At 37.5% G+C, this 25,107-nt stretch overlaps 1 protein-coding gene across 1 annotated transcript in view; it reads right to left on the bottom strand.

The window, feature by feature from the left end:
• The window catches only part of LOC113122715 (neural-cadherin), a 245,826-nt gene that overhangs the window by 61,283 nt on the left and 159,436 nt on the right, over nucleotides 1-25,107 (bottom strand). Inside the window, exons 26-27 of the mRNA XM_026294237.2 lie at nucleotides 21,647-21,924; nucleotides 9,959-10,173 (exon numbers count right to left, since the gene is read on the bottom strand). Coding sequence (XP_026150022.1) covers nucleotides 9,959-10,173; nucleotides 21,647-21,924 — 493 coding nt within the window. The remainder of the gene's footprint in view (nucleotides 1-9,958; nucleotides 10,174-21,646; nucleotides 21,925-25,107) is intronic.

The raw sequence follows: 25,107 nt of genomic DNA, 5'->3' as shown, positions 1-25,107 counted from the left end.
AACACTAAGCACTAAGTTTATTCAAGAAATGTACAAGAACCTGCCAGTATGTGGTGACTTCACAAATATTTTGAAATTATGGCTTATGTCAAGACTGCAGTATGTCTCTGTTGGCTCTTTCAATTAAAAAATAATAATAGGCTGTCACAGTTCATTTCCAATAACTTATTGTTCCCAACCTTACCCACTCCCATCCTGAAGGTACACTCTAACACACCCACTGCCAGAATTAGAGATTCCGTTTCCATTAAAGCACTTGTTCTTATGTCTCATTTTGAGGAGTCCTGGTTTACTCCTAGTTAATGAAAAACTGGAGAAAAAAAACTGCAATGTGAATTTTGCTAACTTCTCCACTACTATGTGCAAGCTAGTAGAACTTTGAAGTCAAAAGATGCTGACAAAAATCAAAATCTTCTCTTGTTGCTCTTCAATCTACTGTGTGTCTGACTTCAGCACAGCTTTCGTCATCCCTCTTGCAATGTCAGTCTGTCTATCAGGACTCTTTCATCTCCCATCTCTCTTTTACCTTTTGCCTTGCTTCACTCTGTCATTAACTTTCTCAGCGTAACTGACTGACATACTTTGTGCTGCTTTCAAATAATTCACAAACACTTTATACTGACTTTCTTCTTAGTTTACTATGCCTTTGTGACCAGTGTTTTGTATCAAGCCTGCTTATATCATTGCATTGAAATGTATTGATTTCTAATAAATGTGTGCAATAACATTATCTCCAGCTTCTCAAATGATTTCAAGACATGAATCACCCTGCATCTTCACCTTTCACTAGAAGAAATTAGGTTTTGTTGAGCATGAGGTGCTGCTCTTCTCTAATTGCCTTGTCAAGGGTGATGCCCCTTTTTGACAAGTGCTCTGTACTTCATTAGGCTCCTCATATAAGGAAAAAGTCCACAGTCCAGGCAATGTCATTTTTTAAACCAAAGTGAGTGCAAGTTTGTTGTCAGCCTCTCTTTTCCTCTCAACTTTCCTTCAATTACAAGTTGATTCAGCCCATTCCAGCTGCAAGATGGGTTGCTGCTGCACTTCAAGGAATGATCCAATTAATTTTAATATATTGGCTAGACAATTGAGCAGATAGAACAGAGTAAATTCGATATATCGGTTCAATCCAACCCCCCTATTCCTTTGTATAACTTACCCATTGTCGTCTTTAGGCTCTACCTCACTTCCCCCAAATCTTGATCCTGGTTACCTCATTCATTCCCTTCTCTCATTTACTGCTCCACCTGGGACCCCTCTGCTTTTTGCCTTTTTATCTTATTCATCTCAGTCTTTCAATTTCTATTCTTCAGGCTGCAGCCTCGCAGGAATTTCTTTCTTTCTTGAACCTCACCGTATGCTACCAGCCCTCCTTTTACATGTGCACTGGGGCAGCCAAATATGTCAGTGCTGACACTCAAAGACATAAAGGACACTTACATAACCGTAACAAAAATACCTTATCACTGATGTGCATAATTGTAAACATGAATGTGTCTAAATCCATACAGACAGACACATATGCAGGAAGTAAGCATGTGCAAAAAATTGCACACACACACTAGCAAACACCCGACATCATTTAAAAGGAGGACTGGCGATGCAGATAGGAACATAGGGAGCAAATGAAGCAGTAAAAAGAGGAAGAATAAAATGCATGTGGTATGGAGTGGGTTAAGGGAATAGAAAAGTGAGGTGGAGCAGAAGACAAGTGTGAAAACTTAAAAGAGTGAAGATTAGAAAATAGTGTAACTTAGAACAAAGGTGGGAAGAAGGCCAAGTTGTAAGATCACAAATGGCAGGAGGGATGATGGACAGTGAGAAAAAACAAATGGAGAAACAAAAGGTGAAATGTGGAGAAGAACATGAGGATAAGTTTCAAAAGAGGATGAATAAAAAGCAGATGGAGAAAGAAAAGAAGGTGAAGATAGATTCCTATGCTCTAACTTTATCAAAAGAGTGTGATTCATGTTCTTTGGTGATTGAGTTATCCATTTTTGTAGTTTTTAATGAACTAAGCAGGCTTGCAGCAATTACATATGTGTAAGTTTAAATATACAGTATTTTGTTTTAAAGAAAGAATGTTATCAAATTATGCATCTGGGATGATTCCAAAAATCATCAGTAAAATGGGCAGATATTCCTTCCATGCACTGCCTTTGTATCATCAAACTATGAGATGTGGGACCTGAAAACAGATAGATCATGTCAGTTCTAATCTAATACATATCAGTAGCCGTTATTAACTCCTTTGACCAAGGCAAATGAATGTGGCACATGTAGTAATTCTATTAGTGCATGACTAAACAAATGTCAAAATTAACCCTTGAAAGGAAACTCTGAGGTTAAAACTATCAACGTATTTATCCTGTTAACAGGCACCCAAAGCTTGATTTAGCTTAGAACCCACTGTACCATAGACTATAGCCTATACTCTCATTGGTTGGATTGGTAAAAGCCTGATACTGACCTGTTACGTTGCTAAGGTATCATGACCCGTCATTAACTATTTTTAGTATTTGCAGCTGTGAGATCATTTTGATCATTTTACTGCAGCTGTTACTCATCACTTTCCACATATGAATCAAAATGACAAACTTTTAATGTGATGGCTGAGGTAGTACTTTATAATGAAATGCAATGCCATTCACAATTACCTAACATCACCAACAGCTTTCTCATTCTGACATAAGCATACGTATATGATTTAGAAAAAGTTGCTTCTTCCTGGTTACAACTACAAAGAAAATGCACATCTCTTACATGGTTAGGTAACATGAATCATAACACACAATTCCTTTTGCAACAAAGGAAAATGGGAACTGACACACAATTAAAATCATTATACCATAATCTTCCTCCAGTGTCAGCTGAGATCAGCTCATACAACCATCTGAAGAAGCAACATGTAGAGAGGAAGGAATGATGGAAGGATGGATGGATGATTACCGTAATCTTAAGAAATGATGAAGCACAGCAAACAAAAATACACAGGATTGGAAATACTCGAATGGCAACTAAGTAATCGAAATAAATTCAGTATCTTCACTTACAGATCTACTGTGAGTGAACTCATCTACTGAGTTTGAGTTCTTCCCCTTTAAACCAATTGTGTGCTACAAAAGGCTGTAGATTGCTGGACTACATCTCATTTATAGGGTTCTATTAACCTGTAAAGTACAAACAATTAAGACTCAGTAATAGAAATCTAACAGCCTTACAGTCACATTAACACATGCAGATTTCTGTCTCTATGGCTGGCATAATAACTGCTGACCTTCTCTACTGTTGCTTTGGAAAAGTCCATTGAATCTGAATTGAGCACAAGAGCTACACAGACAAAAAACAGACACAGATAAAGAGGAGAATGTGACAGGGTAGCTGGGAGTGTAACAGACTGGCAGGCCAAATGGATGCATCTTCATAGGGGCTGGTGTGCCTTTTACATGCCCAGAGTATACTAAGGTTAGGACAAGACTTTGCTCTTAAAGGGCTTATCCACACGAACAGGCTTCTTTTCTACTACTCATACTTAATTCATTACCTGCTACTCTGAGAAAGTCAAGCTGGAGAAGAGAGTGAGTAGAAGAGAAAGTAAAAGTGTATGCTTTGTGTGCAAGGGGAGCTTGAACTCCCACAGAGTTGGGGCTCTTAAATATAAAAAATGTCCTCTTCTGAAGGCCTGAGGATACACAGGAGTCAAACTGCGAGCATATGGACTGCATAAACAGCATTAAAACTACTACACACATACACCCACCCATCACACACACACACAGAAGCAGTCACATATACACCAATGCCTAAAGAAGTTAGCCTGCATGAAAGTCAACAAGTGATGCAGCAAGTGCAGAGCAGAGACTTCCTTATATAAAGGAAATAAACAGTCTGCCAGCTAGCTAGCCAGCCCCGCAGCCAGTGCATATTGAATCTCTGCATCCAGCAGCAGTTCCCATTTGAAAGCTGTTACAGTGCTAAGCTGCAGGGAATATTTCTACAAGACAGCTCTGTTGAAAAGGAATGTAACGCCAAAGTGAATCTCTGTTTGCTGCATGACAGATCTGCTACACATAATCTTTATTCATCACTCAGTCCACCTGTCTAATAGTGGCATAACATGAACTATACCACTACATAAAGCAATATATTCCTGTCAGGCCTTATCTGACCACTCTGCTGTGAAATTTTTATTCATTCTGTAAGGGTGTTGTAATTACACAACTTTAACTCTTCTTGCTAATTTGACTATTGATTAGACAAGCGCTGGCCTCTGGCTGGTAGTCACTGCATGCAGGTGTGTGTGTGTGTGTGAGAGAAAGTAGTCCTGTGTGCTTGCTTAAGCACCTCAAAGCAGGTCTAACACTTTCAGCAATTTATTGTTGATCTTGCTGGACACAAAGCATTAACGTGTCAATCAATCTCAATAATGCAGCTGAGGTCAAAGTGTGGTATTGCTGATCAGGCCAGGCAGTCATTATGCCACGTGAGCCAGTTACATTGTATGGATTACTGGGAGTATTGATTTATATCTGACAACCTGCATAACTGCAAGACTTGAAACAATGCTGATGGAATGTTCTAGTTTTACCATTTTAGTTCATTCAAAGCCAGTTTTATATGGTGATCATTCATCATTCACGTACAAATGCAAAATACAATGGACATCATGAATAAAATCGTAGCTTAACATTATGGTAAATGTATTTGTTACATGAGACTCGAGTTAAATGAGAATAATAATTCTACTCTTATGTCTATTTCATAAACATGAAACTATCTCTAGTTGCCAGTTTGAGTAAACTTAGCATAATAACAGGAGACAGGGCAAACAGCTCGTCTGATATGTCTAAAGGTAACAAAACAGACCTACAGCACCTCTAAAGATCACTAAATGTCATGTTATGGAGGGTTATGTGTTTGACAAGTTCTTGGCTGGGCAAAGTGATTTGAAATCTCCTAGTTGCTTGGCAAACAAATGATCTGCCTTTTGACAGAATCAGCTTTATTTTTCATTTCCTTTTTTATTAAAGTAGGCAAATAAACATATTTCTCAAATTCCCAAAACAGTTCTCCAAAAACCACAGAAAACTGAGCATAGGACTGTTAGTTACCAAATCAAGCCTGCAGTATTTGGACACAGCTAACTGACAGACTGTAAAAAACAGAAAAGCAAAAATAGCTCCCATTTTTTAGAATGCCATGCTCTCTACATATACAATGTCAGCGATTACCACTAGGAAACATTTGTGGAAAATCTTGCTTCTATGCAGTCAACTAATCTTCTTTATGACAAATCTGACACAACTGGAAGGTGACATCATCTTTCTGACACACAATTCTGACTGTAATAGAGATATAAATATCTACTGTACCTACATTTCAGATCAGATCACCACTGGGAAACACGCCCAAAGGTGGTGACAGGTGGTAGTGACATTGTCAGCAATAAATGTCAGTCAAACATGTGGACAGTGCCACTACTGTCAAAAATGTATGTCAAAATGGAAGCAACAAGTGTTCACTAAAAACTCACCTTTTCTAGCTATACCCAGCAAAAATTATGCATTTTAAACTATCTTTAACTTTATTTTGATAAGGCTGAACACATACAGTACCACATGTTGGTAACAGCAGTCTGTGTTCTAATTATTCTGCAGGTGGAGATATAATGGACATATATATAATGGACATACCTATGGACATATAATAAATAAATAATCCCCTCTGTTCACAGGATAACAGCCATTCTTGAATTTGAGAGTACTGGTGTAAACGTTGGTGTGGAGCAGAGATATACAATCAACTGAATGAACACTAATGATAATGCTCAGATAAATTAGTATGCAAATACAGTACAATTTGCTATAAGTGTTGGCTGTATATTTGCATTGTTATACAGTATTTACAGCAATCATACAGCAATCAAAATAATTGATTTACCAAAAGTGGAGACAATACCTAAACAAATCCTGATAATGATCACAAGTGTTATAGCACACAGCAATCAGCATAGTTAGGCTGGTATGGTTGTGGTTGGTTGTGGCACCAGTACTGTTCAGTGAGGTCAAATATTGTTCTCTGAACTGCCGTTCTTTTGTGATGGAAAATTGGATGAGCTCCATGCGTGAAAATGTGTAACGTACCTTGGAACAACCTGACCCTGAACTGTTAACCAGCAAGGCTGTGTAATGCTCAAAATGGCTTTATGGAAATGTAAGGCTTCACAAGTTAATAAACAACATTTGCATACTGGTCAAAATAAACTGATTTATGGCAGCATCAAATGTTGTGAACTTACCTAGAACTCAAGAGGTCAGCTTAGGTGTGGGTATTATTATGCCCTAGACACATACACATACAAAAACTCCACAAGCTCTGTGTTACAACCATGTAATCTCTTCTCCCCCAGTGGCTGAAGATTGGATGTAGTACACAGCTATGTTCCCAGTGTGTGCTTGTATGTGTGTGAGTACCTTACACCCTCTCTGGTCTACACAGCAGGGCTAGCTTGGTACAGCTGCCCTGCGGCAGGATAAAGGGCGGATGAGTGGGCGGCTTTGGAACTGCAAAGCAGCATCTCAATAAGAAGCTGCAGGTCTCTCTCTGTGTATCTGTGTGTATGCGTGTGAAGTAGGGAATATTATCAGGTTCAATAGGCAACATCACTTAACAAGTCTTAATTACAAGATGAATACTGCCTCACACACACACAACAGTAATATGGTTCAAATGAAAAGGTATATTAGTGAGATAAACTGGTGGTTTCTCACGTGCCACTTGACCTTAATAAATGAAAAGCAGTTCAGATTGTACAACAGCCTCATATACAGGCACCTGACATTTCTTTGTATCCTCCTCTCTTGCCTCTGTTCCCTCAAATCCATATTTTACCTTCTTCTTCTTTACCACTCTTTCTCTCCAACTCCCTCTATAACCTGGAACTATTACTATAATACCCTTTTCAAGCTACATTTTCAACTTGAAGTCATGTCACAGGTGCAGTGCAGTCCCCTTCACATTTATCATATCCGGCACAGCTCTTGTACTCATAATACATTCATGATGGGATGAGACCTTCAGTATTCAGTTCATGGCATGTTTGATTTGGGAGTGAAATCACCCTGTTTCTTTTCATATTTCTTTTAATCAAGCACTAGTCCAATATGGCTCTGAGCATTGATGTGCAAAGCATACATGACACTGCATTCTTAAGTTGAAAAGTATTTCTGTTCCCCTTGTGCCCCATTAATCTTATTTAATCAAACACCGTTATTGTTGCTGTTTCAGGGAACACAAGTTCAGATTCTGAACAGCTCCATAGTGCACAGGGACAGTGAAGAATCATTTAATTTTTACAGCACTTTCTTTTATTTTCATATTTGTCTCAGTTGAATTTAGTGTGGATTATACTTTATATTTCACCTCCTATCCGTCTCACTCTTTCATATATAATGTTATATTAGAAAACACTGCAATTTCTGTACCTTGTATGATTAGTAAGGTATTGATATTATTTTATGGTTCCAATAATAGGCCATTCACTGCTGTTCCTATTTGATATGATGAAGGATTTCTCTGACTGCTGCTGGTGAATTGTTTTTTAATAATATGTGTGTATAGATGCCATTCTGGTGCCTAAGTGCATTAAAACAAGGAAGGGAGGAAAAAACTGTTGATATTTGATGATGGGGATAAATAATTCTTGTTTAATCAATCTCAATATCCAACCAACAGTATCTGGAAATAGTTATACACATACCCTAACCTCAGACCTAGAAACTTCTGTTCTTATTGAAGGGCAGGATGTGGCATAAAAATCCAATTCCCAGAATTCAAATGCATAGTTAATAATAGAAGTTCTTTAATAATTACAGGCTAACACATTAAACAATACACCAACACATATTGGCACACTTGCCTTCTCCAGGGTGTCCACACAATGAACCTTAACCATTAAAGAGTGATTCCATATACTGGTGTTGATTGAACGCATGGTTTGTCCAATCAGGACAGGAGTAGAGACAAGAATGGAATCATGTTTTAACAACTTGGGACAGAATCAGTACAGTTTGATGATACTCTACATGAGCAGCTTAAGTATCCTTGGCTATAGAGTCACTGCCACGCTGGGGTATAACCTGATTCCTGACCATAGGATAAGCTCCCAAACTTGAAGAAAAAAAAAAAAAAAAACAAAGATGAAAATTATTGTTGTAAAACTGTGGCGGTAATTGCTGCCGTCCCCACTGGACTTTGTTGTATTTCTAGTTGAAGTGCCAGGCTTATGTAAATATGCGAGCATAACTATAAGTTATACAGGGCACAGAAATGGTCAAAATTCAGCACAGATATTATATTTCCATCTTCAAATACTGTAAAAGGTGGTTTGCAACAAGTAATGTTATCACACTATTTGGTACACTGATAGACTTGCATACATAGGCATCCATATTCTAATGCCATTATATTAAGCACCAGCACAGTCTCGGCTTGCAGATGGATTTATTACATGCAGTAGGTGAACCTTGAAACAAGTTAATTAGAGCTCTAAATATGTACAGCCTGACTCTAATTACACTCTGAGCAGTGACAAATAAGTGTTCACCCCACTAACAAACCTATTAACTCTTTAGAATCCAATAAGATGTTGGCTAGCTTTTAGATGCATACAGGCCCTCTGACACCAACCAACCTAATGAAATAACTCAGGATTTACACTGCAAACCTGCTCTTAACACACACAAACACACACACAAACACACACACATACACACACATCGAGCTCTCCAGGCGGACCTCACCTCCCACATATATTACTTTGGCAGTGATGGAACAACCATATCTCTCCCAAGAGAGAGGACCAATGCAAGCGAAGAAATAGTGAGAGAGACAAGGAGGCGTTAGTCTCTCAGATTAAAACACTAAATATACCAAGATGTACAAGACATTCTGTTCATTTCCGTTCGTCTGTAATGACTGCCTGCCACCCTCAATTCAGCAAGTTTTATTGTTTCCAAAGTTCAGCTATATTGCCAAAACAACAAAAGAAAATATACACCAACATTATGAGCTATAGATGCAAACCTGCAGCTACTCAGTTTACACACTTTTCAGATCTTTCAAACCAAATTCCCAGGTACAAAGTATATCTGTGAGTAGCATGAAATAGTGCGGTCACTGCCCACTGCACACCTCTTCTTTCTTTTGTAAATTAGTACGTCTACAGCCCAGATGAAGGCTGTAAAAGTTCACTATTTTTTCAAACAACTGGCTTAGGTTTGCATTTGTGCCACTACCACTAGAAGCTGCAGAAGATGCATATTTCAGTTCTTGATTACTTTCAACTATTTCAACCATTTATCCATTAATGGTGATTTTGTCAACTCAGGAACTTGCAACTATTTGCTTTCAAAAATTAACCATTAACAGTTTAGACTTCTCTGCTCTCTGACTAACTAGTTTCCTCTCACTCTAAATCATGTTGTGTTCCTGTGTGCCAGCTGACTAATACGTATATATTGGACATTTTATTAATTAATTATAATTAATATTAATAGAATCATACTTTTTATAAAATCTCTTTTTTTCAGAGTACCTTAGCTACTCCACATACCCCTGCAGAAGTACCACTGGGGTTCAACTGGCTGGGAGCGGATGTTGTGGCTTATCTGGATTCCTCTTTGTCTGTTTTGAGTAGAGGTGATATCTCCTCTATCCTATTCCCACGAATTCCATTTATTAAGTCAATGATCCCATAAGAAAGCAACTTTTTGCTTTTTCTTCAATGTTAGACTAAGACAGAAAGATATATACTTTAACTGTTTTTATTTATCTGTTCTTTACCTCATGGGCCAAAAATGTTAAATGAATTATATGAAAATTAAAATTCATTTGCTTCTTCTTATTTGAGATAGCATTTTGAAGCAGAGTCAAATGGGACGTTTGAGATGTCTCCTACCTATTGCCATGAAGTCCTCGTGGTCCCAGGCCTGCAGCTGAGCCAAGGGGCCACTGTATAGCAGCAATCCATCAGCCATGTCCGTGATGAACTCCAGTGACACATGGCTCTCAAAACAAGGCATCATGGGAGGAAACCAGGCATAGCCATTGCCATGGAAACTGTGCTTGTTCTGCTGGCACTCAGGCCCCTCAAACTGAGCTGGGCATTGGCACCTTGGGAAGAAAAGGAAATTAAGACATGAATTAGTGAAAGCAAAAAATTGTGTGTGTTTTTTTGCCATTTCTTGACAATTTGACAGCTTTTTTGATTTCTCCTATTAGGATTCCTCTCCTATTAGAGTGCCGATCTCCCCGCCCCAATTTTAACCACTTACTCTGCTTTAGTTTTTCAACATTTTATTCCGCGCATTTTTTTAAGTTTAGTTGTTTTCTTTTCTCAGACAGCCTTCCCCTTCGGCTACTTCTGTCTCTCTCTCACTCCATCTGTTTCACTGATGCAGATGTTCTCATTAGTGGGTTAAACCAAAAGAGAGAATCACTTCACCACTTACCCACTTCGGACATCTCTCTGTGCACCCAAGTACTTTTTTTTAACCCAACTGACCTCCTGTCTTCAACAAAGTTTCATTCTCTGTTCCTGAACAAAAAAATCTTTTCATCCTTGTCATCACTTGTTCTTAGCATCTTTCTTCTACTCCACATATGTAACCTTTTTTGCCCATGTGATCTGTTTTTCTCACCTACTTCTTGCACAAGCTCAAGTGTAAGAAAAATAAAGATTTATATAAATAATAATAATAATAATAAAGACTTTTAAGATTTTTGCTGTAGTAGAACCACCCTGGACTACAACATTTGATGGATGCGTATAAGTAAAAGTTTGTTGTGCTCTGCAATTTTATAATATTAGTATTTTCATAAGTAAATTATTTTTGTTGGCTTTCTAATATTTTTGGGGTGAAACTTCTCAGTGGCTGTCATACTTGTGTAGAAATGTGTAGAATGTGTAGAAAACCTCTATAAAAATATAGTTTCTCTGAAAATGTGGTAACTGCTCTGTGTAGTGTAAACTCTGAGCTCCAACAAACCATTAACATACTATTATTTACATTAATAAGGAGGCTGTGTCCAGTATATGGAAACTCAAAGGCAGCAAAACTGTAAACTAACATAATACATTTAAAACATGAAAACAAAATTTTGTGACTCCATAGGAAACAGAGTTTGGATGTTTTGCTGTTAAATGAAAATGTCCAACTGATTTCATGGAGCTCAGGGTTCAGTTCCAAACAGGATAAACATGGACTCTCTGTGTTACATCTTATCTGTCTGAAATACAGAAAGTCATTGACAGTTAGTTCTGACTGATCCATTCTCCATAGTAGGATGATTGATAATTATAAATTAAAAAAATTAAAAATTGAATTAAAAATTAAAAAATTATAAATTAAAAATTAAAACAGATATTCCAGCTGTGCCAAATGCATAAAAGTTCACTTAGCCCTTTTCCAAATTTGGAAACTCACATTGTGTGACAGCCACAAGTGTGTAATAACCTCCAATTATATAATCCAACACACACATGCTTTAGGGCAACTAACAGACTAACTAGCTAACTTTTTCTCCACAACTGCTAGCACTTACTATTGTTATATAAATTACAAAGCATAGCAAAGAGGGTAAATTTAACATACAGTGTGTTTCCTCACAAGAAAAGCGTTTTGCGATTGCAATCTCAATTTGTGCGAATGTCAACTAAAACCCTGAAATGTATAGCTTTTATGGCTTCTGTAATGTTAATGGACCATTCTCAGAGATGAAGTGTGTAAAGAAACTCTCATATTCAGACATTATGCCATGTGCAGAGGAACCTTACTAAATATAATTTTTGTACATAACTGACACCTTCCTAGCTCCATAGCATACAGCACACACAATATCTGATCTGATGTTTGCTTAAACGTGGTTTAAAATATAGCACAGTCAATACTACCAAGAAACCAAGAAGCTTTAACCCAGAAAATGTGTGTAAGAAGTTTATCAGCAATAGTGCTTTGAGGTAGAGTTTAACCTCAAGGCTCTACACATATCCCAAATCATTTTTTATTTGATTCTCAGAATCCTTCCTTTGTTTTTCCTTTCATATCTTTCATCATTATTTTGTTCTAGATCTATATGAATATGATGAGAAAGCCTTCCATTCTTTAGGCAAAAAATAAACAAATGAATAAATTCCCCTCACTCAAACCACCTGTTGTTAGCAATTATGGAATATACAAATTGCACACACAGCTGCTCTCCCAAATACATACACAAACATACAGCTCAGAGAAACAAGGGTATTTCTCCAGGGCAATTCCTCAGCTCCTAATAAGTGAGTTTTTCATTGGTTTATGTTACTCACAATTCAGCTGCTTCTCAAGATGTAGAGGTTTAGCCCTGTGAATTCTGCACAACCTTATAAAAATCATGCACATGCATGCACACACACACATTACACCTCACTGGTGTTCTGTGGACAACTCATTTCTTATCTAAAAGTTTCTTCATTCTCTTGCCCATTTCTTGCCTCTGCCCTCATCCAGGATTGTAAGGGAGCACAGAGTCAGAAAATTACACAGCTCACGTATTGTTGCTAGTTGCTTGTGCAAACAGACCAGGGACATGTCACTACACTGCCTTCAGATACAAATACACAACAGGAAAATAAGCATATTAAAAGAATACAAATGTAACATCAAAATACAGGAATGTAAGACCTATATAAATGCACTTGTGTAGTGCAGTATAAATGACCCTTTCAGTTCTTCACTTTATGTGTAAATAAAGAACTACAGCCCTGCTGCTACATGGGAGGCAAATATTATACTTTTTATTCCACTGCATCTGCCTGATAACTGTAGTTGTTAGTCACTTTTCAAATGACAATTTTTCATATCATCCCAGTTCAGTGAAAATTTCTTGCACAATAGCTTTGGATTAAGCCACTAATAGTGGGCTAGAATATACTATACTATATATATATATAATACATAAATACTTCCAAAGGTCCAAAGGTTTTATGTAAATATGATGACAAGTGGATTGTTTGCTTATGTTTCCAGTTACATCCCAGTCCTGATAAAGCAGGTTAGTTGATCTTTTCATAATGTAAAATGTGTTTTTCCTATCTTTAAATTTGAATCTTACTTATTTAATCAAGAGTATTTAATGTTTCAGAGAAATGCTTTGATTTGACTTTCACCTAGCTAACACAGACTCATAACAGTATTTGGATGCAAATGATTAGAGGCATGAAGAAAACAACCATCTCTGCATTTCCATTTTGTCAATGTCATCCTAATTCTCTGAGCGTGAGACAATCTGAGACACAGTTGTAGTCACAATGGCCAAACCCTCCAATCCTCTTAAGGCAGCTTTGTTTTGCTCATTCCCTGTCTACTAGGAATTGTCTTTGTTAATGTCAGACTGGGAGCTGTAATCCCACCTCCAACCCCCTCACCCCCCCAGATCTCATTATTAATCCCAGTGCCTCGATTATCAGCATGTTCTTCCTTCAATCTCTGGCCATAATCTATTTGTGTGTTTGTTTGTGTTGAGCTGGGGTCATGTCTAAATAGAAAACTATCGTACAGCAATTCTATTTTGTTTTAGGTTTTATCTTTACCAACGTTATTTTTGTCTCTCTTCATGTCTCTTCTCTTGTGGTATTTCTTCTTATTACCTTACTCTTCTTTCCTCTCATGTTTTTTCACAATTTCCCCTTTTTTTCCCAACACTTGTTCCCCCAGTATCCTTTTCCCATCTTTTATCCTAATTTTCTGTCTTCAGCATTTCCATTTGCTGCTTTTTTTCTTAATTTCTTCCCATTCTTCCCGATTCTATCCTTCTATCTTCTTCATCTCTGACACCTCATGTTTCACCTTCTTTCCTCTTCTAAACCCAGAAAAATCACACAGCAGATGTTACAGAGCACAGGGACTGTAGTGTGTCTGAAAATGTGACAATCAAACAGCATTTGTGTCTCTGGGCTGACAATTTCACCTGTTTTGCCTTTTTCTCTCTCTGTCATGTCTTTGGCTGATGCTTCACAAAGAAAACATTTTCTGCTCTTGTGTTCTAGCCCATATTCACTTCCCATAAAAGGCATGCAGCACCTGATATGCTTGAGACAGCAGAAGCTGCAATTTGTCATTCTCAGACTTAAGCCTTGTTCAGTTTTGTATTATGTAACAGCACAAAACACCATTTTCAGTTGTTCATCACAATACAAGTTTTAGTTTGTTTCCCTGACAATTTGTGGAGGCATTTAGAACAATGACAGGAGAAGACTGTGATACACAATGTTCTTAAGCCTGAAAATCTAATACATTTCAGTTAAACTGGTAATAACAATCTAATACTGATAAATCCATCCATCTTCTATACCCGCTTTTCCTGGCTCAGGGTCACGGGGATCTGCTGGAGCCTATCCCAGCTCTCTCTCGGGTGGAAGGCAGGGGTACACCCTGGACAGGTCACCAGTCTGTCGCAGGGCCACATATAGACACACAAAGACAGACAACCTCACACACTCACAATCACTCCTACGGGCAATTTTAGAGTCACCAATCAACCTGACATGCATGTTTTTGGACTGTGGGAGGAAACCAGAGTACCCGGAGTAAACCCACGCAAGCACAGGGAGAACATGCAAACTCCACACAGAAAGGCCGGGATGTGAACCCACGACCTTCTTGCTGTGAGGCAACAGTGCTAACCACTCAGCCACCATGCTGCCCCTAATACTGATAAATATAAAATTTAATTAATTTAATTAATTTAATGCAAAGTTAGCACTTCTTCTTTGACATTTTTAAGTACATGTATGTGATAATATTTGTGATTTTTCTAAGTAAGTACATCTTGCACCACAGTGCTGCAGTGAACAGTGAGTTCAACACACGTACAGATTCCTGACAAATTTAAGGACAAGAAAGAGTATTATTTAAGTGTTTGGACTTCCTCTGGAACTCTACTGGAAGAGTGAACAGTGTTGAAAAGACAATCCCGCATTTGGTGAAAATGGCAGTGAACTCTGTCCAGTACTTGACCCTAATGACTTGTACAGGGTAATTCATTTGGATGGAGAAATAGTAATTGTGAGCGCCACAGAATAAGATTCCCAATATTGTCCCTGTCAATACATTCAGTGACCCCTTGTGCTCCTCTACAGAATAATCAGCAAAATGTTACATATAAAAAACATCATGCCTGACCTAGCCACATCAATAATGAAAAACAAATTCCCTAGAATGTGAGGATGATGAAACACACACTATACAATTCTGACCAAAGTGATAAAATCAAACATATATAAAATTCAAAGGAAATAGCAAGTCAAAACTGCAATTTCATTCGATGTGATAGTGGTCTTGTGTTCTTGCAAATCCAATTTTTTTATGATTAGTTCTCTAACCCACAAGTCAATCCATAATTATCACAATATATGCTCCATTACTACTTGAAATTGGCAATAACAGTGTCTTAATATGCAAAGCAATGCAACATCGATTGCGTGTTACATTAAGAGAATGAGAGAAGAGACTGTCCACATTCTCAATAATTGTGTATTTGTGAGCATGTGTGTAATCCAGGGATTATGTCTAACATGGATCCACCCAGTCATCCTGTTATGGTCCAGCAGTGAGCCACATTACATGCTGACTCTGGCCAGCCAGACTCAAATCCTGCCCTTTCTCACTCACTGCTTCTAATTAAATGAAGCTGAAGGGTAAAAATAACTTCTACAAAACACAGCAAGAAAGCTTAGTGGACATGTGTGTGATGAGCCCTCGTGTTCATCTGCTCTCACATATGTTTAGAGAAAGTATGTGCATGTGTGGTTGAACATGCACAGGTCTTTTAGTCCTTCTGGATTATAAAGTATTTGAACATGTTAAACACAGAACACCTGTTGCAGCAGCTGCTTCTACCGTTTGTTTCTGTGGTGTTGAATTCTGCCATTAAGTACTGTGTGTGTATGTCTCCTGCCTGGGTACAAGAAATGGAAATTTTCCTCTTACCATAATATTTTCTGCAATCTGTCACTTATTTTAGTGTAATTTTACCATTATTTCATCTGCATGGTTGGGTGTTGTTACATGTTGGAGTCCAACAGAAATGAAATGTTTATTCTGCTACAGCTTACATAGAGTATGTGCTCTATAAATGATATGGCACATGCTTTTTAAGGACAAAAAACAGCACCCAAATGGGACACACCTGCATTTTACACAATAAGTCAGAGTGCCCCATGTCGGTGCAGCAGAGAATGACATTGTAGTGCCAGTGAGAATGTCACTCCCTTTGTCTAGATAGAGACAGAAAGGATTTAAAAACCTAACCTGTCTGGACAAAACACCAAATATCACCATTCTGTAACAGTAACACTGAGTCAGAAAGCAGATGCAACACAACCCAGAACAGCTTTTGAACAACCTACATTAGCTTTCTAGTTTATGGCTCCCTTTTTTTCTTAGGATGGACCTTGGCTTGTTGAACAAACTACCAAAAAAATATCTACAGACTCCACTGCAAAATTACATTTTCACACTAGATGGCTAATTAGCTGCAGCACATTAATTACTTTAAAATTCACCAGCAAATGTCAAGGTTAGTCATTTTACAGTAGTCTATGAAATTTGGTAAAGATATCCATTGTGACAGGGGATTAATCCTACAGATTTTGATGTTGCTGACTTTCTATCTGCAGCTGCAGGTTTTCACTTGTTCTGTAAAATATTTCAACATCTACTGGACTTCCCAAACAATATACTGATCCTATCCCAAGCCTTTGCTTTTGGCACCATTATGAAGTTATCATGTGGTTTTCAGTAAAATGTCTTGAGTTTAAGTTTAACTGATCACATTTAGCCACATCTTTTGCAGTCTTGTTCTTTAAATATATTGTTTTGTATAATGCAGAAGAAGAAAACAGGTCTTTGGGGAGATCTTAGGGTGTCTCTGTCTGTATTTGAGTGACAGCAGCTGGCAGGCTGGCAGAGTGCTGTTCACCATAGGGAAAAAGAAACAAAGTAAACAAACTTTTGCTGTAGCTACACGTCATGGGCAGAGAGATTCTGACAAATAAAGACCTAACCTGCACAAAGAAAGTGACAGTCTTAGGTATGTTTACATGTTCCTTAATGTGCAGCAGCTCAGTGGGTAATTAGCTGCCTGTGTCTAGTGTGGCCAGCCTGTTGTTGTTCTGTTGTGTTGTGTTGCAGGCTGATGACCAGCGGAGTGAGATAGTCTGCTGTGCCTATGACAGAACAATGACCTTACTGCTTACTGCCACATTTGACTGCATCAAAAAAGTCTATTTAGACAGATACAAGAACAATATTCTGTTAATTAGAAGGTGTCATCAAACAAAACATAAAATATTAACTTCTCTTTTGTGGTTTCTGATTTTCTAGTACTGTACAAGTGGATTTATAGATATCTATGTTGTTTTTGGCAAAATACAACATAATTTTAGTCAGAATTTAACCTTTTTCGCCAGTGTAAAAAAAAAAATCAGCTTATGAAACATATCTACAAAATTAATGGCATTACTTTTATTGACAGCTGTAGTTCGTTTTTACAGCTTTAAGATGAACAACTTTAAATCCTTTAGCATGAATCACGCAGGTATGTGGTTGAGTATTGGTCCATAAAGCCACTGCATGGTGGAAATAACCTGAAGAAAGATAAGGTAATGGAGTTAAAGATGGTGATACTTCTGGACAGTAAATGTTCAAGCTAGCTGTTTAGATTAAGTTACCTTATCAGCTCAACACACTTGCCTTGTGTGTGTATGTATATATAATATATAGTGTTAGTTGCCTTCTCTCATAACAATAAATGTTGTGTGTAAAAAGCTATGGAACTAAACTGTAGCTAATAAGACAAGATCAACTCTGAATGCTTTTGCCATCTGTAGTAAAAACATGACTTCGTCTACTTCTTATCCACCATTAAGGACAACACTGTACAGACGTATTTTTTAGCTTTATTCTTTAATCATTGTAAGTGTGAGCATTGACTCTTCATTTCATCAGAATATTGAAATGGAGATAGACTTTAAACAGTGATAAAAGCTGGGTGTTTCATTTAATTGGTTGCAAAGAGCCCCTCACTTCCACCATTAAAGATCTGAGCCTGAGGATACACAAAGCATCGGGCTGAATTACACAAAGTTAAACAGGGTCATCATGTCTCCGCTACCACTAGAAGCACCAAAGAGCTTATTTCATCATCATGTTTGTAGTTAAAAGGATTTGTTGAAATGCTCTCACCCCACTTTTGGCCTTGTTTACAGAGTGATTTATGCAAATGATGACATTCTCCTTCAGTTCAGTTGTTTGCTGGGGAATCGAAACAAGACCCAGCAGTATGTGACACCTAACATGCTACGCTTTTCATCTAGCAGGAGGTTGTGAAAGGTTTGTTTCTATTTATAATGCTAGAAAGCACTGAAGCAAACAAGGGCTGTATTTTGATTCAGACTCTGCCAAGAATCTTCTGAAAATCTCAGTTTTTATCTGCAAGTCAGACTCCATAACAGCAAAAAGGCCTGGCAGTTAAACCCTGTCAGGAACTCCAGCCCTGCTGTCTACACCCACTGAGGACCTGTAAACGTAATCTTATGAACCCAAATGCTGAGAATGGCACCTTGGTAGTGCTAAACTGAAGAACTTTCTTTCATATTAGGAAACATCTTTGCAACAAACAGCTCACTATAGATGTAAAATCCTTCATTTACAGTAGTCTAAGGAAAAAAAGGGCAGAATGGGTGTACCATTTAATATTCCTTTTAAAAAGCTGTTGCATAAAGCTAACTTTTACTAAATTCTCAAGTCTGTGCTGTACTTGAGAAACAAGGTTTGAGCATTTAAAATTTTAGATTATATAAGATTTATGACGTTTGTAAGATGTATATTTGTCTCACCCAGACAGATGAAATTTTAAGCAGACTCCCTTCACCTTATCCTTTGTACAGCTGCTTGACATTGTGGTGACATCCCTGTATCAGTGGCAGCAGTTTCTCTGTCAACATGTCAAAGCTGCAAAGAAAACTGTTTTTCCATTTTCACACCATTTCCTGTCTAACCCCATCATGCTAAATCTGTGTTACTTTAATATTGCTGTTTTTTCCGTGCCCACTGAAAAATAGATTCTGTATAATTGACATGTGACATGGGTATTAAAAGGTGAATGTAAAAGCCATTCAAGAGTTGACTTGGTAGGGCGAAGAGAGACACATTCAGACTTGGATGATGGAGCCTTTTAACACTAATAAGACTGTTTTGTATAGAGGAAATTGTCAAACTGTCTCCAGCTGTAAGTGGGCCCAATAATATCCCTTAGCATGAATAAAAATACTTAATACATTGATTTTAATTCTACCTCATCGACAGTTGCAGCACACCAGTGAAAAACATCACGCTCTGTTGTTAATGAGCAAAATCAGTGTGAAAAGACCTGGGAGTTCAAATTAAGAGCTCAGCAGATATGTGATTATTAGAACATTGGCTGCCATAGTATTAAATAAAGCTTCCCTTTAGTGGCACTGGGCAGGTCGTTTGTTTTGATGTGTTCATTTTCTTCACATTTTTTAATCACTGGCATCATTTGAGAAAGTGTTTGCCTGTAAACTAAACACAGCATGAACACTCTTGCACACAATTACACACAAACACCACAGGCATGTTGCTTTATTCTTGCCAGCACAGTCTCAGAAGCATATGCTTTGAGGTTATGTTCACTCCTTTAATTTCCCTCTAATTCCTCCCTTCTCTTCCATTTTTCCCCTGCTCTATTTCCCATAAATCCCTCGTAATTCAGTCCCTCATTCACCGTGGCTAGACATGACTGAAAGCCTATGATTCTTAATTTTAGGCTTAAAAACATCATATTCTATGTTAAGTGTTAATTGTTCTTCTTCTTGATATTTATCTTATACATGCCTCTAAGTTTCTTTGCAGTACTGAAGTTATCAGCAACACCCAATACTCTAATGTGATGTGCTATGCATCTTCCATACATACCTAAACAGCACAGAGCTTATTACACCTTCAACAGCTTCTTAAGTCTATGGGCCAGGTAGTAGACAAGCTAAGCTACTAGTTTGGGATTCTTTATATCTAGCAGAACCAAAAAGTTGGCATTAAAATAGCACAAGATGTTTACTGATTTAGATGCACCAAGAGAGCTTTCAGACCTCAGGACATTTCTGCTATCCCAGTGCGAGCTTTTTTTTTTTTTTTTTTTTTTTTTTTCAGTAACAACATGATGCTTGGGATTTATTCCCCAGCCTGTACACGTTCGATTCTAGGGTTAGATAAGATGCATAGACACTAATAATCACACCAATGTATTTACCATACAAACACATCCTTAATGTCCTAAGAACCACAATATTTGATATGACATTTAATTTTAAGCTTCTAACACAACAAAGATTTAATTTTGATGGTGGTGTTTCATTACATGAAAGTACACAGCTGATATGTCAGGTAGTATGTAAACTACATAACTGTGTGCTATTGACTAAATAAGCTAACAATGTTTTTGTTCTTGGCTGACAATATTGTATATTTTTCTTTTATCTAATAGCGTGGTCACACGTTTTGTAACTTAATCAAGTAGTTTTGGTAGAAATGCTCAGCGGTTGCTACTGTAACCATGACAATCAAGGTCTATGGGATTATAATGACCTACTAAACCTCCCAATAGACAAAGTAGGGACCTACTGAGCTGTGATACGTTCCAGTAACAAGATATGGCAGACCATCAAATGGCATGACATCCAAAACATAAAGAGGAGTCAGTTTTAACATGACAGCTTGGTGAAATTCTTTAAACATTAGCAGGGTAGAAAGACAAAGGCTAAATCTCACTTCAAATATCAACCTTTAGAGTCAGGCAACAACAGAGAACAGACAGTGACAGAGATGAGAGAGAGAGGAAAAAACAAATGGAGAAAGTAAAACTTGTAGTGCTAAATGAGTTCCCCACGTCTTCACCTTTAATCTTAAAGAGTAACACACATATATAGACACTGCGTAATCATGTTCAAAATGACCCCATGCCCTGCTTGTGATTTCTTTTCCATCTCCAGCCCATTATTTCTATTGTGCTAGCTCACTTTATCTCACTCTGCTGGCCTTCTAAACCACAATTACATTTTGTGTTTCAGTGAGACCAGAATCTTTTTTAGGAAAAAATGAAAAGGAATTAAATTTGGCATGCAAGATTTTTTTTTTTTTGTAAAACACTTTGATAAAGACAAAGTGAGACTGGTAAACGAACTTCCAGTGTGAACCAAACTACATAGAGCGCATTTGTACTGTACTTGTCTTTATTGTGTTTGAACACAAGTGTTAAAACCATTTTTAGTAAAATCAAACCAAAGGTGTAATTTCATTAATGACATGCACAGTGATGCCACATTTATATATAAACATTTTCAGAATATTGCATCATCGTTTTTTATTTTTATATATTTTTTACGGTTTAGTAATCGCTGCTTTAGTCATATCTAAGCTTTAAGTTCTAAATAAACCATAGTAATGTGTTTCATTACTTGTTAGAAAAATGACGGCTTGCTACCAAACATCTTTCTGGCTCCCTTTTGCCATACCATTCATTTAAAACTCACCTGTAGCCATGCTGAGTGTCCACACACACTCCACCATTGAAGCAGGGGTTTCTGGGATATGTGGCACAGGGCTGATGGGACTGCTCTCTACCAGAGCAAGAGCACACAGCTGTGGATTCCACTGTCACAGATACAAGACTCATCGTCCCACAATCCACCACTGTGGGTGTGTCTCGAACATTCAAAATGCTGGTACAGCCACCGGCCCTTGAGCATTCTGAACTGGGGCATTCGTCTACTCGGACTTGAAAAACGCTCACCTGCATGAATGACTGGAGCTGGATGGAGAAAGACAAAGAAGATGAGACTTTAGTACTATTAAATAGCAACTACAGCACTTTTTTTTTTTTTTGTTCAAGTAACCGGTACCCCATAGACTACAGAGGCAGTACAACAGGTTGTGTTGACCTTTGTACAGGCATTTCCAGTATTGCTAGTGTAAAATAAAGCATAACAAAAATAATGACAAAGCTTATAGGATAAAAGTAATTCACCGTGTGGAAAATCATAAGAGTGAACTGAATATGCTGTTAAGAGGTGTGATGCAGTAATTGGTTATTGAGAAAGCTAGTTTGACAACAAATCCACACACAATACTATAGTTATGCATAGGCCCACAAAACAACTCTTGTCCATGAGCCATAAATAAATACAAGTCATAAATATCAAGTCATAAAAAATCAAAAGAAGCCATTAAAATACCCTGCATGGCCCAATCAATAATATTACAGGCACTTTTGACAACAATAAAATCAGGCACACTCACCACAGCAGTGCAGTGCACATACATTTAAAATTATTGGTGACATGGCTTCATATTTTAATTAGACTATGAATTTCTTTTATCATACAATGCAGCATTTGAAATATTAATTTGACAATTTTTAAGACGCTTCCAAACTTAAACTTCTATTGTTTTGGGGGGAGCTAGCTATTTTTGGGGAAACAAAGACCCCTCTGGCTCCCTCGTAATATGAAGACTGCTGCCAGTTGTGTACAGTCATTAGGCACAGACAAGCCAAAAGCACCACATGTTGGTAATTAACCCAGGTCCCTGTAGTAGCAAGGAAATGCCTCAAAATATTTCATTGTATTTTAACTTTCATAATTTGAAATGTAAGTGTAAAACAGCTTTTAGACATAAAAACAACATGGCAAAACCCCACATGTTAGTACTTCAGTCAGTCCTACTTAATATTTAATCAAAGCACTTTCTGGAACTAGATGTAATTTTTGCAGTACTTGTACTTATCTCACTTTCAAGTTGCAAAGTACAAGAACTGACAGTGTTGTGCTGCCTGTGCAGCGAATCTGATGCAGTGAAGATTCAGACACTCAATATTTGTTATTATTCTTTTTATACTTGGGTAATTTCTGGTTTGGTTTTCCACATTTCACTGTAATTCCTTTATTTAAAGCTTTGACATTCAAAAGAAAAAGAGTAGGGGAAAATGTGAAGTCTCAACCTAAGACACATCAACTGATTGTGCAAAAAAGTCCAAAGCAAACTTTAAATATGGTCAAAGAAGGAGAGATAGTAAATAGTAACAGTGCCCAACCTGTGGGACAAACGAGTAATATATTTTTTATGCTACTCTGGCTGGAAATCACCAAATGGATTACAATGAGCTTTAACATTAAAATAAATATTTTTGATCTTGCTGCTTAGTGTGTCAGAATTTTTTAGGTGTAATGTCATCAACAACATTGCCATAAACACATGTATACTAAAAACAGTTTGCTAATGTACAGTTTCAGTGTATAAATGTGTTACAAGCTGTAAATAATTCATGAAAAAGCAGGCTAAACAAAGATAAAGCAGAAAGGAAACAGACTCTCCAAGCTCAGCAGCTTGAGAGAATTCTGGAATTGAAAAACGAATATGAATTGCTGCTGCATGTGGTGTGTTTATGTGCATGTGTGTGTTATTGTGCTTGAATGTACCATGAGTAAAACTAACAGTAGTAAAGTGGATTTCCACTGAGTTTATATAAACATGTATTCAAGTAGAGAAAGCATACACAGGTGTATGTGTGCATACACTCCCCCAAACACACACGAGAACACGTGTGAGCACACATGCGTGTGTGTGCACGAACACACACAGCGTGAACTGAGTTGAATTGAAAGAGGGTCACTTCATGTTCAATGTTCTGGACTGATTGGACCTCATTCAGTGTAACTTGACTGTGCTTGCTAACCATGCAGTTCACTCCACTCCACTTATTCACCAAGAAGGTCTTTGCTGCAGTGGTTCTAACTTTAATAAAGGTTATGTTTTGTGGTTCAGAGCTATTATTGCTGACTGATCTATCATGTGATTTGAGCTTTAAAGACCCTACATTTACCACTATCAGCAGTGGTGTTTTATCCATTCACCACTACCTGTGTTGTAGTATTTGTTTAACTACATAACCTGTCTAATTAATGTGAAATGTGCAGATATTGTGGCACTGTACAGAATAGACTGTGTATGCCTATGTGTACCACAACAGGATTAACTAGTAACTGTGTAGCTTGGCTCGCAACAACCACTTTTTTGTGGACATTAAGAGACTATCACATTGTCAAAAATTCAAATATGTAATTAAAAGACTTTTGATTAAGGAAAGTTAGCACATGAACATGTATTCATGAACAGCCTATGTTGGACTGCTAAACTAGTGTCACTTTTGCACTCATGTCTGGTTTGTGTGGCAGGGTCCCACATCTATAGTAGAGACTGTAGTGAGTACAAATAGTGAGTATAGTCATGCTTGTTACAAAAATGTCCAATAAGTGTCCTTATATGAGAATGACTATCCTGTAAACCAGTCAAAAAATAAACATGGTGTAAATATAATGTCTCTAACTCACTTTAACAACAAAAATGGAAAAAATAAATCACATTGGCCCCAGAAAACTAAGAAAATACTCGAGTTCTGCATGTATGCAAAATCCAACTACAATTGATCATATATAAAGTCACTGTTGATTTGATCCTCTTCAAGATATTCAAAATAATAAAAAGCAAAAATAAAGCTAGCCTTACAATTTATAAAGTTTAGAAAAGAAAGTTCAGAACATGTTGATGACAAAAATAGAAAGATGATGGGTGGATCGTGCTGCCTACACTATCGACTGCACTGTACTATAACTGGCCATTTTAAAGTGACCCTTACAGACTGAAGTACAATAATGTCACAGTAACTTTTACTTCATAGAGAAAATTGTGTGTTAATTCAAATAAAGAGCTCACTTTAATACAGTGTGAATGCATTATCGATACTGATGGAAATATTTAAATAAAAATGGGGTCAATGGGATTTCTCCTTAATGTAGGTAGGCTCTTTTGCTATTTCCTTCCCAGCACAGGATAAAGCACCCTTCAAAACCATGACATGAAATGCCAATAACACACAATTACAGTGCAGAAATGTCTGCAAAACAGTGGGGGGAGGAGGAGGGAAGGAGAAGGAGAG

This window comes from Mastacembelus armatus, chromosome 3 (genome assembly GCF_900324485.2).
Source record: "Mastacembelus armatus chromosome 3, fMasArm1.2, whole genome shotgun sequence".
Taxonomy (NCBI): domain Eukaryota; kingdom Metazoa; phylum Chordata; class Actinopteri; order Synbranchiformes; family Mastacembelidae; genus Mastacembelus; species Mastacembelus armatus.
This window is presented reverse-complemented; position numbering and strand designations above follow the sequence as displayed.